The sequence below is a fragment of the Schistocerca americana genome, chromosome 5, assembly GCF_021461395.2.
Source record: "Schistocerca americana isolate TAMUIC-IGC-003095 chromosome 5, iqSchAmer2.1, whole genome shotgun sequence".
In the NCBI taxonomy this organism is placed as follows: domain Eukaryota; kingdom Metazoa; phylum Arthropoda; class Insecta; order Orthoptera; family Acrididae; genus Schistocerca; species Schistocerca americana.
In genome coordinates, this window is record NC_060123.1 from 280,970,719 (window position 1) to 280,985,377 (window position 14,659).

Consider the following 14,659-nt stretch of genomic DNA (forward strand, 5'->3'; position numbering starts at 1 on the left):
TTTTTCCCAGCGGCGAATTCCCGGAGACTTTTGTTGTTGGAGTCTACATTTTGGCTGTTCAGGAAGTAATCCTCATCAAAAATCGCCTCATCGTCATTCTAGCGATCCCTGCCACGCAATTACTTACTCACCCTAGCAAAGAGGAGGAAGTCACTGACTGCCGTGTCAGTAAAATATGAAGTGAGGTAAAATCTGATAGGCCGAAGAAGCGGCATTTTGAACTGTATCCTGCGTTGAAGTGGAGCAGCAATACCTTCCTGGGCACCTCTCCGCATATCTTTCTCTTGATAGCCGCTCGTGACATCATCAGGAGATTTTGCAAGCATGCTCCTGTGACGATATGCCCTTTATGAGCATATTCTTTGGCACCACACACCAGCTGTGGCAATAAACACTCACCGTCCCCTACGCCGGTGACATTTCGGTCTGAGCCTTTTTCCGCGCTGGTAAATCCACGTGTTTAGACTGTTTCCTCTGCTCTTTTGCCTCTGAGTCATAGCGATATACCCAGCTCTCGTCTGTTGCGAATAGGCGGCTAAAGAAGTCAAAAATTTTGGTAACACTTGTAAGCTGTGAAAAAATAGTCTATATCGCTATGGTTTCAGCGACTGAGGCCTACTGACTGTTGTAGACATCGTCAGCTTCAGCTGATAGTGCCGCTCTTAAGATGGCCTTAACTAGGCGGAAACCGGACACTTTAATAAAATAATCTTCGGTACCTAGACCGTTTTTTCACTGACTTTATATTTCTAAGAAGTCATATTGGTTGGCGTGACACAGCTACAGCGTTGACGCTGCTGCCTTCATTCGACAGGCTATTTGAACGAATGCGAGCATTAGTAGAACTCAGCAGGTAAGATTCTGAAAGCAGATAACTTTTTGTCGATTCGAAATAAGCTTCGAAAGCTGGAGCCATGGCAAGCGTAGTTACAGAGTATTGCTCCGTGAGTATTGGTGAGGTGTAAGTTCTGTTCTAAGAAGGTTACTCAGTGAACAGGATTCACACACCATCCCCATTATATCTCTGTCGCGATGGAGCGGACGCGTGGCAGAGAGCGTAAGGGAGGGTCGGTCGCTAATTGGGCCTGGCTGGAGGACCATCCAGCGGCGGCGCAGTCGCGGTGCAACGCAGTCACCTACAAGAGGGCCGCTACTGCAGCAGTAGCAGCTGCAGCGGCAGCGGCAGCAGCAGCAACTTGTCCGCAAGGTCGGCGCCGGCGGAACCTCAGATGTGGTTTCAGCAGGACGTCAGATGCTCTCACAGCTATATGGACCAGGGCGCCCCCACTCTGCCCCACGTGTAGAGATCTATGCGCTTAAAAGAAATGCTATCCGCACTCGCACCCCATCCGTAGATTCCCAAGCCGCACACGCGAAAACTGAAATTTGTGTGGTTGATGGAACTAGTACTTTAATACCAAAATATTACGCAAGGCGTTATTAGCAAATTAGAATTAAAGTAAATGACAGTTCATATGACCGCATTAGCTGTTTACTGTAGTCCTTCCAATCACCAACGACCGGTTTCGCGCCTTAAAAGTCCATCCTCAGGCACGTTACTGAATAAAAGAATTAGAATCTCTATACATAAAAGGCAACATCCGACTGACAGACTCACTGACTCATCATTGCCCAGTCAAAACCACAAAGAACAGAAGCTTTAAACTTGCAGGGGGTATTGCTCTTATACTATAGGCATCGTTTAAGAAGGGATTTCTCCATATTCCAAACCTAAGAGAATGAAATAGCGTTATCAAGGCAATTTTGAAGCTGTAACTACGAAAACTGGTACGTGGTTGTCTTTGTCAGAGACAAAGAAACTTGTGTTTCAGCGTTTCTGAAAATTCACCCGCAGTAGGGATAAAATAGTGAGTGAAACGCATTTGAAAAATATCGTTATTAAAGTACTACTAAGACATTTTAAAGGCACATCTATGAACATAGGTATTTGACTTTTCAGTTGGAAATAAAAAAAAGTAATACTTCAGTGTTTTTGATAATACAATCCGTAAGGACGTGAGAAATAGCGGGTGAAAACTTTTATGAAAATATCTCATTAGGAAAGGATTTTTTAAGGTAAACCTAAGAAATTTTGTGTTGCACTTCTCGGTTAGATATAAAGAAATATGTGTTATGGGAGGGAAGTTTCTATGGAAATATCATCACAAGAATACAAAAGGCATAATTATCAAAAATCTTGTATTCTAGCTACCAAATCGCTTTTTGGTCATAAGTACATTCGGGAAAGACCATGCTTTTATGGCCTTAATTAATGTGAAAAGTTAAGAAGCAGTTGCAATTTGTGAACAACGTAAAAATTCTATTAAAGGGATGCAAATAAATCTATGCAGAGCAAACAGTCCACGCGAGCTAAGCAGTGGGCGCTAAGCTAATCTTTATATAGCAAGAAATCATAAAGTATTTGTTTTTCAACTTAAAAATACTTTCGCCACAATGCTGTTATGTGTAGGTATTGCTAAATACCATTGTGTTAAACAAATTTTAAAGAATCTTTTGCAACAAATGCAATATTGTATGTTGCTGCTGATCATCAGTTATCATTTTCATTACTTCATGCCTGATGAGAACTACAATGTTCCAAGATGTAGCTATAAATGTAAGTGAGTTATCCCTCAACAGTTGCCATCAAACTAAAAGGTTGTTAAACACCAGTGGTGGACGTCCTAATCATAATCCGTAAGATGAGAAAATATGGGTGAGGATTTGCGTTTGTAAGAAAAGTGTTTTGAAGTTCATTTAACACAACGGCTCTTAGCAAAAATGGCTCTGTGGTGAAAGATTTTCGTTTTTTTTAAAAAAAAAATCGTTTTTGATTTCATATTGTACTAGGAATGTAATCATTTTACACAGAAATGCTTCTGAGCATGCATATTTAAGGAGCGAAACAGGTCGTGGGTTTTTGAAAAGACTACAATAAACAGCTGATGCAATCATATGGACTTTCATTAGCTCTAATTCTAATTTGCTAGTAACACAATGCGCAATATGAAGGGCGCTCAACAGATAATGCAACACATTTTCTTCCAAAAACACGTTGGTTCTATTCAGGATTCCAATCTACCGTGTTATGCCCTACTCTTTTGCCTACAAAATTCTATTCTCCAGCATAATTTCCGTTCAATGCGACGATGTTAAGCCATATTATTTAGAGGGCCTGTATACCTTCGTGACGCCACTCTACTAGTAGACGTCATAGCCGAAGTCCTGCTCAACCAATGACCTGCCTATCGTCCACGAACTGCTTCCCGTGGAGTGCATCCTTCATTGGGCCAAACAGATGGAAGTCGGAAGGCGCGAGGTCCGGGCTGTATTTTGGGTGAGGAAGAACAGTCCAGTGAAGTTTTGTGAGCTCCTCTCGGATGAGCGAACTTCTATGAGGCATTGCGTTATGAAGGAGGAAGAGAAGTATGTTTGCCGACGAACACGTTGAAGTCGTTTCTTCAGTTTCCTGAGGGTAACACAATATACTTAAGTGTTGATCGTTGTACCATGGTGGAGGGCACCTAACAGAATAACCCCTTCAGAGCCCCAAAAGACTGTCGCCATGAATTTTGGAACACGTATTACGTTCGAGTGCAATGACTTTTCTGGAGACTAGAAATCTACTCTGTAGGAATCAGCATGGGTTTCGAAAAAGACGGTCGTGTGAAACCCAGCTCGCGCTATTCGTCCACGAGACTCAGAGGGCCATAGACACGGGTTCACAGGTAGATGCCGTGTTTCTTGACTACGCAAAGCGTTCGATACAGTTCCCCACAGTCGTTTAATGAACAAAGTAAGAGCATATGGACTATCAGACCAATTGTGTGATTGGATTAAAGAGTTCCTAGATAACAGAACACAGCATGTCATTCTCAATGGAGAGAAGTCTTCCGAAGTAAGAGTGATTTCAGGTGTGCCGCAGGTGTGTCGTAGGACCGTTGCTATTCACAGTATACATACATGACCTTGTGGATGACATCGGAAGTTCACTGAGGCTTTTTTCGGATGATGCAGTGGTATATCGAGAGGTTTTAACAATGGAAAATTGTTCAGAAATGCAGGAGGATCTGCAGCGAATTGACGCATGGTGCAGGGAATGGCAATTGAATCTCAATGTAGACAAGTGTAACGTGCTGCTAATACATAGAAAGATAGATCCCTTATCATTTAGCTACAAAATAGCAGGTCAGGAACTGGAAGCAGTTAATTCCATAAATTACCTGGGAGTACGCATTAGAAGTGATTTAAAATGGAATGATCTTATAAAGCTAATCGTCGGTAAAGCAGATGCCAGACTGAGATTCATTGGAAGAATCCTAAGGAAATGCAATCCGAAAACAAAGGAAGTAGGTTGCAGTACGCTTGTTCGCCCACTGCTTGAATACTGCTCAGCAGTGTGGGATCAGTACCAGATAGGGTTGATAGAATAGATAGAGAAGATCCAACGGAGAGCAGCGCGCTTCGTTACAGGATCATTTGGTAATCGCGAAAGCGTTACGGAGATGATAGACAAACTCCAGTGGAAGACTCTGCAGGAGAGACGCTCTGTAGCTCGGTACGGGCTTTTGTTAAAGTTTCGAGAACATACCTTCACCGAGGAGTCAAGCAGTATATTGCTCCCTCCTACATATATCTCGCGAAGAGACCATGAGGATAAAATCAGAGAGATTAGAGCCCACACAGAAGCATACCGACAATCCTTCTTTCCACGAACAATACGATACTGGAATAGAAGGGAGAACCGATAGAGGTACTCAGGGTACCCTCCGCCACACACCGTCAGGTGGCTTGCGGAGTATGGATGTAGATGTAGATGTAGATGACTTTTACCTACTGAGAATGTAGCATTGAACTTTTTCTATGGAGCAGAGATGGTGTGGCGCCACCCCATGGATTGCCGTTTTGTTTCTGTTTCGATGATGTGAAGCCACGTTTCATCGCCTGTGACCATGTTCATCCAGAAATTGTCATGATCAGCCATGTAACACGCAAGCAAATGCGCACAGACGGTACTTCGTTGCTCTTTATGGTCTACTGTTAGACGGCAAGGAACCCAATGTCCACACACTTTTCAGGGCACCAACTGGAGGACAGCATTATCAACAGAGACGTTGTGCAGAGAAGTGTGTGATTGTCATCCATAGGTCACCTCGAATGAGAGCCTCCGCACGTTCCAACACTGCAGGAGTCACAGCTCTGAGCGGCTCGGCGGCACAGGGAAAATCAAACAGGTTTGCGAGACATAGTTGCGATGATGACAGACGCCTCACACAACGACACACTGTGTGCATTTGTTCACTGCCAAGTCTCCGTGGACATTCTGAAAGCCCATATAAATATCTGTGATGCTCTGGTTTTCAGCCAACACAAACTCAGTTTGAGCTCTCTGCTTGAAACTCAACTCCGTTACAGACGCCTATTTGGTCACGTATAGCGCCGACACCTGTCGGAACTCCATGAAACTACAGCGGTTGAGTTCGGAATATTCCTGGATGTCCTACTAGAAATTATGCATTTTTCAACCGAAACTGTCCGAGAATAAAAATTTATTGCATTACTGAACACGTCTCGTATTATGGTACGTTCTAGTTCCATCACCCGCGTATTATTTTAGATGTAGCTGCCCCATCTATAGAGTAGTTCGTAAAAATCTGTAAACCACTTTAATCCGTAGCTCTAACGGTAGACTTGCGCTTAACGTGAATTTTCGAGATGTACAGTTGTGACCACCAGTTGAATAACTTATCGGCACTTCTTTGAAATAGAACGTAGCAGCTATTCGCTTGGAATGGTTTCGACAAGTTCTTGTCAGTTTTCCGTAGGTATGTCGCACAAGATGTCTACGCACAGTTCATACGATTCTCCCAAATTAGGTGCCGAGGTTTTGTGAATGCGCAGAGGACGTCCGATAGTTCCCCAGACGTGTTCCATCTGGTTCAGATCAGGCGAATTTGGCGGCGAAATTAATTAGTTTAAGGTTCCATGCATAATTTTCATGATAAATCGTAATGATGTGAATGAGTCATTATATGTTCCCATCACAAATTATTTTGTAAATGTGGCTACATTTACAACGTTTCTTAGACATTACAATAACGTAAGTTCTTCTGCAGAATAGAAGAAGTTGTCAAGGAGAAAATTTTTCGGTTTGTTTTACGTTACCTGCGTAAGTACACCAACATGCTCCTCAAACCATTGTAGTACGATTATGACCTTGAGTTTTGTAATTAGAGAGTTCTTAAATACTCCTAAGCATCGACTACCAGTTTTTATCTTTTCCTCTATGCATTGTCTATTACCATTGGTTAAAAAGTAACCTGTGTATCTGAACAACTGTCATCATTGAAATATTTATTACATACATTCGGTTCAAGTATCGTTCTGCTGTCTGAGAACTGAATATTATCATATATTTCGTTTTATTTCCATCGATGGTGTGTCAAATCTTTGCTCCTTCTGCTTACATTACTTCAGATGCTTCTGTAAGGGGTTTTGTATCTGTTGCCACAATTGCAAAATCATCTGCAAAAGCAAATATCTGACTGCATTCCAACATTATTCTACCACTTTTGAACATTTTTTTGTATCGCACTGTGCAGTGCAGTGCCAAAATCCGAGCTGGCGTATTGCGAGGACGATTCTCAGTGTTGGATAGTTAAGTCGGATCCTCTTTGCGTTTTGTTATTTTCACGCCAAAATAAAGTTATCTCTGGACATAAAGTGGATCAAAACAGCGTAATGGTGTCTACTGTTTGACGAATCCTTCAATGTGTATGCCATCGTGACACCGTAACAAATTAATGGCGCAATAATATCTGTAATCTACGACAGTACAATGTTGTAAATCAATTACCTCTAATTGATCATCGAGTCGCAGCAACTGACGCAACTGAAAAACAGCGTGCTAAATAATTCTGTCTTCCATTCAGCTTCTGACACCAGGTTTCGAAACTTAAATGAGCATGAGTAATGTTTTGTTCGTAAAGAAAGCCGTTATAGTATTATCACACTTTTTTAAATCATGTCATTCGCCTGATCTGGAGTACCGATAGTTTCATCTAAGCGTAACTGCTACACCGAATATACTCTGTAATCAGGCAGTGAGACAATGACTGTGGGATAACCAGAACAGGAGAGAATAAAAGCTTTCGAGATGTGGTGCTACAGAAGAAGGTTGAAAATTAGGTGGACTGGTAAGGTATAGAATGGGGAGGTTCTCTGGAGAATCGCAGACTAGAGGAATATATGGAAAACACTGAGAAGAAGAAGGGACAGGATGATAAGACATCTGGTACGACATCGGGGAATAACTTCCACGGTACTAAAGAGAGCTGTAGAGGTTACAAACTGTAGAGGAAGACAGAGATTGACGTAAGTTTCAAGTGCTAGTCTGAGATGGTTGACACGGGAGAGGAATTCGTGAATGGCTGCATCAAACCAGTCAGAAGATGAATAAAAAAAAAGTAAATAAATAAAAAAATGAAAAATCTGTCATGGCGCACCCTTTGAGCTCCACTGCTGCTACGAGGTCCAAGTTAGCTTTCCTGCATGCAGTAACAGATATGCCACTAGCCTGTCCCTTTATTTGCTAATAGTCTTTAATAAAATTGTTCACTAGGCTCTCCTTTTTAGTACTAGCCTACTTCAGTTCATAATTCTCCCGTGCACCGAATTTTTAAAATGCTTTAATAACACAACGAATGAAAATCTTCGAGTTTCTAGTTCTATAGGTTTCCTGTGGTCCATGTTTCACTTCCATATATTGCTGTCCTTCAGACTACACATTCATTAACTCTGTCCCACAATATCTGACCCGAGTAGAGCTGTTTCACTGAAATAAGCTCTCTTCGCCTCTACTTGTGACACCTTCCTTGCTTCCGCCGTGCTGTATAACCTTACTTCCTACATAGGAACAATCTTTCACTTCTTTCACTATTGCGTCATTCCATAATATGATGTTACATAAGTCTTCTTCTCTTTGCTACAACTGTTCAACATGTTTTTTTTTTTTTTGTTTAGTTATTGTTGTATTACCACTCATATTGTTAAAACCGTTACTGAGATATCGGTTCTGATATTACGACGATCGACCCGTTCCACTTTCCAAACGTTACACTGTCTGTTGCCCACCTGATTCTTGAACTATTCCGTTACTTGGTGTTAAATGTTTGGTAATACTTAAATGGAAATGAGTAACATGGGAGAAACGGCTCTTTGAGTTTCAACGATAAACGTAACAAAAAAAAAAAAAAAACAATGTTGCCTGCCTCAAAAGCTGCAATTTCAGATAAGTATGGCTGAACTACACTGATGTACCCAAACGTTATGACTGCTGCTCACCGCAAGTTTGAATGCTGCCTGGTGGCGTTGCCGGCACATGTAGCGGGAAGAAAAGCATATGAGTGGATCTATAAACAAGAGGGGCCGTAAAAGACGTAGAGATTCGCACCATATGGGATCTAAAGTGTTCCCATGTTGACCTAATGACATGTCGCCACGATTGCAGCGGGCACAGGACCATGAACTTTGACCGCATTCAATGGAAACGTATCGTCCGGTCGAATCAATCGAGTGTCTTGTTACAGCAGGTCGACAGACGTGTTCGGTGGCACCTTCATCCACGTGAACGGTTGCTCGAAACATGCACCGCGCCACGGAAACAGGCTGGTAGAGTACTATGCCACGAAAGAGATTGACTTGCGGTTCCAATGCAACTTTGGTGGTGCTTGTGGGTCAAAGGTGTAAAAGATAAGAGAGACGAATGTTAACAGTTTATGTTTATTTGAACGAAAAATCTCACGTTAGTCAAAATATATGAGGCTTGGGAAGAGTTAAATGGGTGGAGAGTAAAACCACAAATTATAGAAAGTTTTAAGAGAAAAGATATATTTCAAATTGTAGAGAATACGCTGGTCAGGACATTTGGGTAGGAAGGCAACTGACAGGATGCCCAAAGGAATGAGACAAAAATTATATTCCAACAGAAGGAAAGACCGACCAAGAGCAATGTGAATGGACAGCGTGATGTGTAAACTTCCAAGATAGAGATCTAAAGACGGAAGAGAACAGCAGGAAAAGTGTGAAAGCAGAATGCTGACGATGCTGTTGATTATCAATGGCTTTCGTGGCAAACAGAAAGAACAAGCAAATCCCTGTACTGTTACCACGGTTTGAATTTTTTTGTTAAACACACTCTGTTATAATCACATTTCCATAAAGATATTCTCATCAGTAGCCTGTACTACACAGCTGATAGAATCTTGACTTTCTGCGCACGAGCGTTCGGCTAGGCATTACTTCCAGATGGCACCGGCAGTTATGCAACACGTCCGACAGAATCGTCTGGCGGGTAGCGGCCTTTCCAGTAGCTTGCTCGCGCTCGAAGAGATAAATCTGACACGGAACCCTTGAGTGTGAGATCGAAAGTTCATTCTTTAGTAAGGCTCATTTAAAAGTGTTGTGTTGATAATGAAAGCAGGAAAAATATTAGCTGCTTATGACCCACTATGTGCATGGCGAGGGCGACAGAAAGCGAGCGTTCAGCAAGTGTAGAGATCAACCCTCTATTGGATGCATGTGTTACACTTCACGAAATGGACATTCCCGACATTCAAGAAATGTTCAGAATAAATCATTAAGTTGCACTATGAACACCAAATGGGAAAGGCAGGCCAAAGTGATCAAAAAGGTTAGCATCATCAAGATCGAAGGCGAACTCCTTGGTAGTTACAAATTGTGCAGGTCATTCCGTTAGGTATCCACTCTCCAAGAATGCATATGGAATCATATTGGTGTGACTGAGTGATGAAAACTGATGGAATGTGGTGGCATGCAAACGAATGCGAAACAGTCTGTCGTGGTGCTTATCGAAAATCTGGCTGTTTTTTAAGTCGCAGCTGCAGGTAGTGAGATAATATGATTTATATGCACGAAAAAACAAACATCTAGAGGCTGAATTTGTCTAGTGATTCCAGGTAGTATGAACTGCCAAGTGATACACTTTTCAGGAGGGATAATTTGCTCCAAAGCAGTATAATTTTTATATGCAGACCAGAAATCAATCAAAGGCAAGTTATTTTGACCAGCAATTGGCCAAAAGCAGTACACGTACCATAGTTGTAGTTCTCTTACACCCGTATTCCCACTCTTGCTTGCTGTAACGTAAATATTCCCTACTGCCCACGCAAAATCGCGCACACGAGATAGAATCGAAGGGGCAGAGCACCCCCGACTTCCCGCAGCACAATAAATAACCTCCAGCCAATTTACCATCCACATTAACAGTCGGCATAATTGTATACGAATGTGTTAAGGGATTGATGTTAGTTGATCTTGATAGAACTCTCTTCGTGCCTCTGATTTCCGTGCCCCCTTTCATATGCATTTCCTCTTCAAATCACAAATTTCTGACCGAACGATGGGACAAGTTTGTTAATCTCATTTACAAATTTTCGCGTCGATTCCCCAGTTTGCTGTGCATCGTCAAGTTTTCGCTTTCTTTGAAATTTCGTTTCTTACGTCTTCCAATTATGTAGCACTGTTTGAAATTGTCCAACCATCCGCTGCTTACCTTGAATTCACTGTAATCTACGTCGCAAGTAATTTGATGTGCGTAGAGCAGTAGGTCACTATAATGCACATCCTGTAAATTGTATGGAGCATCCTTGAAAAGCGCAAACATCAGTTTTTTGCAATTCGTGCGCCTTGTCCTCCCTTGAATATCTGTAGTTTTTCTTATGCACTACACGGTCTTATTCGGAATCTCTTTAGTATCCGCTCCTTGGATAACGATTGTCCTTTACTACCTTTCGCTTTATATGAGATTTGTGGCTTCCTGTTGGACAAGCATGTGAACTACGTGGCTCGATAGGTTTCAGTATCACTTTCACTTGCTAAGTACGTATTGTCGTCATTGTACTCCTCCTGTACATTGCCCGCACAGTCGAGCGTATATGACACCACAGATTCCACTGACTAATATTGCAGGAAAGCTAATATTTCATCTGCCACTTCTTCCACACTCTGCGTAATTGCTTGGGTTCCTTTCTGACGAAAAAAAACAATTTCGAAAACTGTTGTAGATATAACGCAATGTTTTTTTGTTTATCGCTGTCATTGCTCTGCTTTGTATCAACACTACTAACACTGTAACACTGTCGTGAGTTACTCGCAGATTAAGCAGTTAAACTACACTCCGTAGCCTCGTGCTGTGATCACCACTGGATGTCTTCACTCCCGTCCTCTGTTGCCGTTAGCAGCCAATATTGTGCATGCATGATAGACAATATGTGGGGCGTCGAATGACGGAAACATGATTAGCCTTTCTAGACCTCGCAATCAAAGGGTTCCTTGCGAGTGTGAGCTTAGAAGACGACAAAGATGTCGACTTGCAAAAGTTGGACAGAATTTTATCGATCATACCTTAAAATTCTGATATATAGGCCTATAGCAGATTCCGAAAATTTGTCACACTCTATACTAAGGCACGACTATTGTACCAATGTTGTATGAGGTTCGGTCGCTAACCATCATTTCGAGGTAATTACGCGGCTGTACCGATCATGCAAATATGTTATAGGACTAGAGACCACGATTAATGCTCCCATATTACGGTATACTTGGAAAATGGTAATCTCCTCTGCAGGAATTAACATGGATTCTCTAAACAGCCAACGTCTGAAACTCAGCTCGCTCCTGTTGTACATTATAACCTTAGCAGTGTACACAATGGTGCCTAGGTTGACTTCCAGGAAGCATTCGAGACAGTTCTAGCTTACGGAAAATCAGAATGGCTTCATTACTGGATTGAAGGCTCCCCAGCCTATACATCGCAATTAGCAGCAGGTCTCTACTAGCGGGATGACAGTACTTTCGGAAGCGCCGTTATGGAATCGTTACTGTTCGTGAAATATGAATGATGTAGTGTCTAACAACCGTACCACAACAAAGGTCAAAAATTAATTATGGTTGAAGTGTTGCTCACTCTGCTAAATATTGCATTTTCGGGCAACAACAAAGTTATATTATGTGGCAGGTGTCATTAGAGCACAGTTATTAAAGTCATTTCTTGAAATAATGGATAAACTAGGCACTCATCTTTTCGTGTTTCCCACGCTCGTCTCGTTGTGAACTCATGGCTCAATCGTCGAAAATCTAGATAGTGATGATTCCAAGCTCGGATGCAAAGAGGCCTAGGTGTCATTCTGCGATATTCAAAAGTTTTATAGATGCGTTTCATAAACTATTCTTGAAGCTTAAACTTTTGCAAGTTAGGACAATGGTAATGTAAAAAAGTAATCAGCACTCCGAATTTAAGTTACGCTTCTTTTTTATTACCTTTGTTGCAACACCACTTCACAATATAAAACATATTTGAAAATATCTTCCTCACTGTTAAAGCAATTTGCGTCTTTTCAACATGACGACCAAGACTTGACTCTCTAATAACCGCTTACGCGCCCCAAAAATCAGAGTTACAAGTACGTCAGAGATCATAGTGACAAAATAAATAATACACATAAGAATAACATCATTGCAATATAAACATATCGATGTATCAAAGTACCTCTACATTAATGAAATCAAATCTGAATGTTGTCACAGAAATATGTTAACTATTTCTCAGAAACACAGTAGAATATTGCTGGTATCGAGAGGTTGAGGTGAGTTGCCGTAATGGTTACGTAATTCAAGTACCATTACAAGTGAATAACGTCGCAAGCTTCGAAGAGCTATTCACGGGCGGTGTTATTGTGTAAGTTGTACCATAATTAATACCGAGCAGTGACAAGGGCGAAAGTATGCGACAAAAAAGTTCCAGAAAACAAGGGGCGGCAAAAGACACGTTGATAATTGCCAATGTATTTACGGGCTGCCACTGACTCCGACATGAAGAGTGGACCATCAGCAAGAAGTGAGAATATGGAAGCGTTTGTTTCGGCCACAGTACACCAGATCCTCAATTCAGCTTACGAGAAATTCTTGCAGTCATTGATATTAGCCTTGCTTCTGACTGGTGAATAATGCATGGCCATAACTTTCATACGTACTGACTATCACTTACGAAGGACGAGCATGGGAACTATTTTAATCAAAGAGCTACTTTCTGCGAATGGGCCGCGTATAATTTCAATCCCGAGACCTTTAAAACTGTTATATCCTCTGACAAAATCACGTTCATAAATGATGGTGCTGTGAACCGTCATAATCTGCATTACTGGACCACAGAAAATCCTAGCTTTTGCGTCATGTCTATCTTCAGACCATTAATGTGTGTTAACCCTTTTGTGGTCACAGTTTTTTGAGCTTATTACAGGTGACAGTTTGTACTTCAGTGACTTGCTATGAACCACCTATGGCATAACATGCAAAAACAAAAAAAATTAAGGCACCCATTTATTTGAAAATTTATGTTGGGAGACAGCTTCCCACGGACAAAGAAATCATACAATCAAATTTTTAGGAAATTTTTTATTGTAAATATTGATACTGCAAAACATAATAAAAAATATACATCGTTGCTGGATTATCTTTTACTAACTAAATATTAACAAAAATTCAATTACTGGGTGTTATGGAACAGTCTGAATCATGGATCTACACATAAAGTAACATTCCAGTTTGAGCATACTATTCTCGTTCTTTTTTCTTCTGTTCTTGTACTGCACATTCGACAACGTCTATTCTTCACAATTTTCTTAGGTGTATGTTTACCCACATTTGAAAATTTGAGTTCATCAGGAAGATCAATGCTATCTGCTTTTTTTAAATGAATACAGGTGGACGCCCACGTCGTTTCCTTGAAGAGAATAATTTTCTTGCCAAATGTAAACGGAATGACAGCTGCTCTCCATTTCCTGTGACTGCTGCGTGTGTTATAAACGCATTCACAATGGCAGCATCAACCAGAAAATAAAAAATTCTGTGCCACCATTTTAGTCATCGCTGTCCAACTTCATATCGTTCTCGCTTCTGATGGAAGAGATCCACACCACCCATTACACTGTTGTACAAACGTATGGCACTTGGACAAGCAATGCTACATTTCCTTTTCTGAGAACGAATATTACATCCTTGGGAGATGTTGCTGTAGACAAAACTATTACTGTCCTTGTGTTTTGCGACTTTATCGCAACGACTGAGTCTTTTATCTGCCCTTGAACTCTCCACGTGAAAGTTTGTCATTTTTATTCATCATTTCTGGAAGACATTTTCTGTTGACTATGACAGAACCTACAGAAAATATTCCATTTGCCAGAAGTGTTTTCATTAGGGCGTACGAAGTGAAATAGTTGTCAAATGCAACAATATATTTACTGTTTTTCAAAGCTGAACACAATTCAAGTACAACCCTTTCACCAAGAGGTATATTGGCAATATTGTCTTCCCTTTTTCCACAATAGATCTGGAGCTTCAGTAGAAAGCCTGTTTTAGCATCAGTTAGGCACCAGACCTTGTACCCTTTTTTTTATAGGCTTCATCGGCATATATTGTTTTATGCTTACAAATTTCCTTGAAAGGTATCATAGCTTTATCAGCAGATAATCTGCCTGAACGATTATGTGCCTCTAAGAAATTAGCATTTAGGGCGTCAGCCAGGGGCCTTACTTTATACAGTTCATCATATCCATTTGGTCACCCTTCCTCACTGCCTTCG

At 41.2% G+C, this 14,659-nt stretch overlaps 1 protein-coding gene across 1 annotated transcript in view; it reads left to right on the forward strand.

Moving 5' to 3' along the window:
• Positions 1-1,032: 1,032 nt before the first annotated feature.
• Positions 1,033-14,659, forward strand: part of LOC124616311 — a 62,595-nt gene continuing 48,968 nt past the window's right edge. The window contains exon 1 of the mRNA XM_047144617.1: positions 1,033-1,207. Coding sequence (XP_047000573.1) covers positions 1,033-1,207 — 175 coding nt within the window. The remainder of the gene's footprint in view (positions 1,208-14,659) is intronic.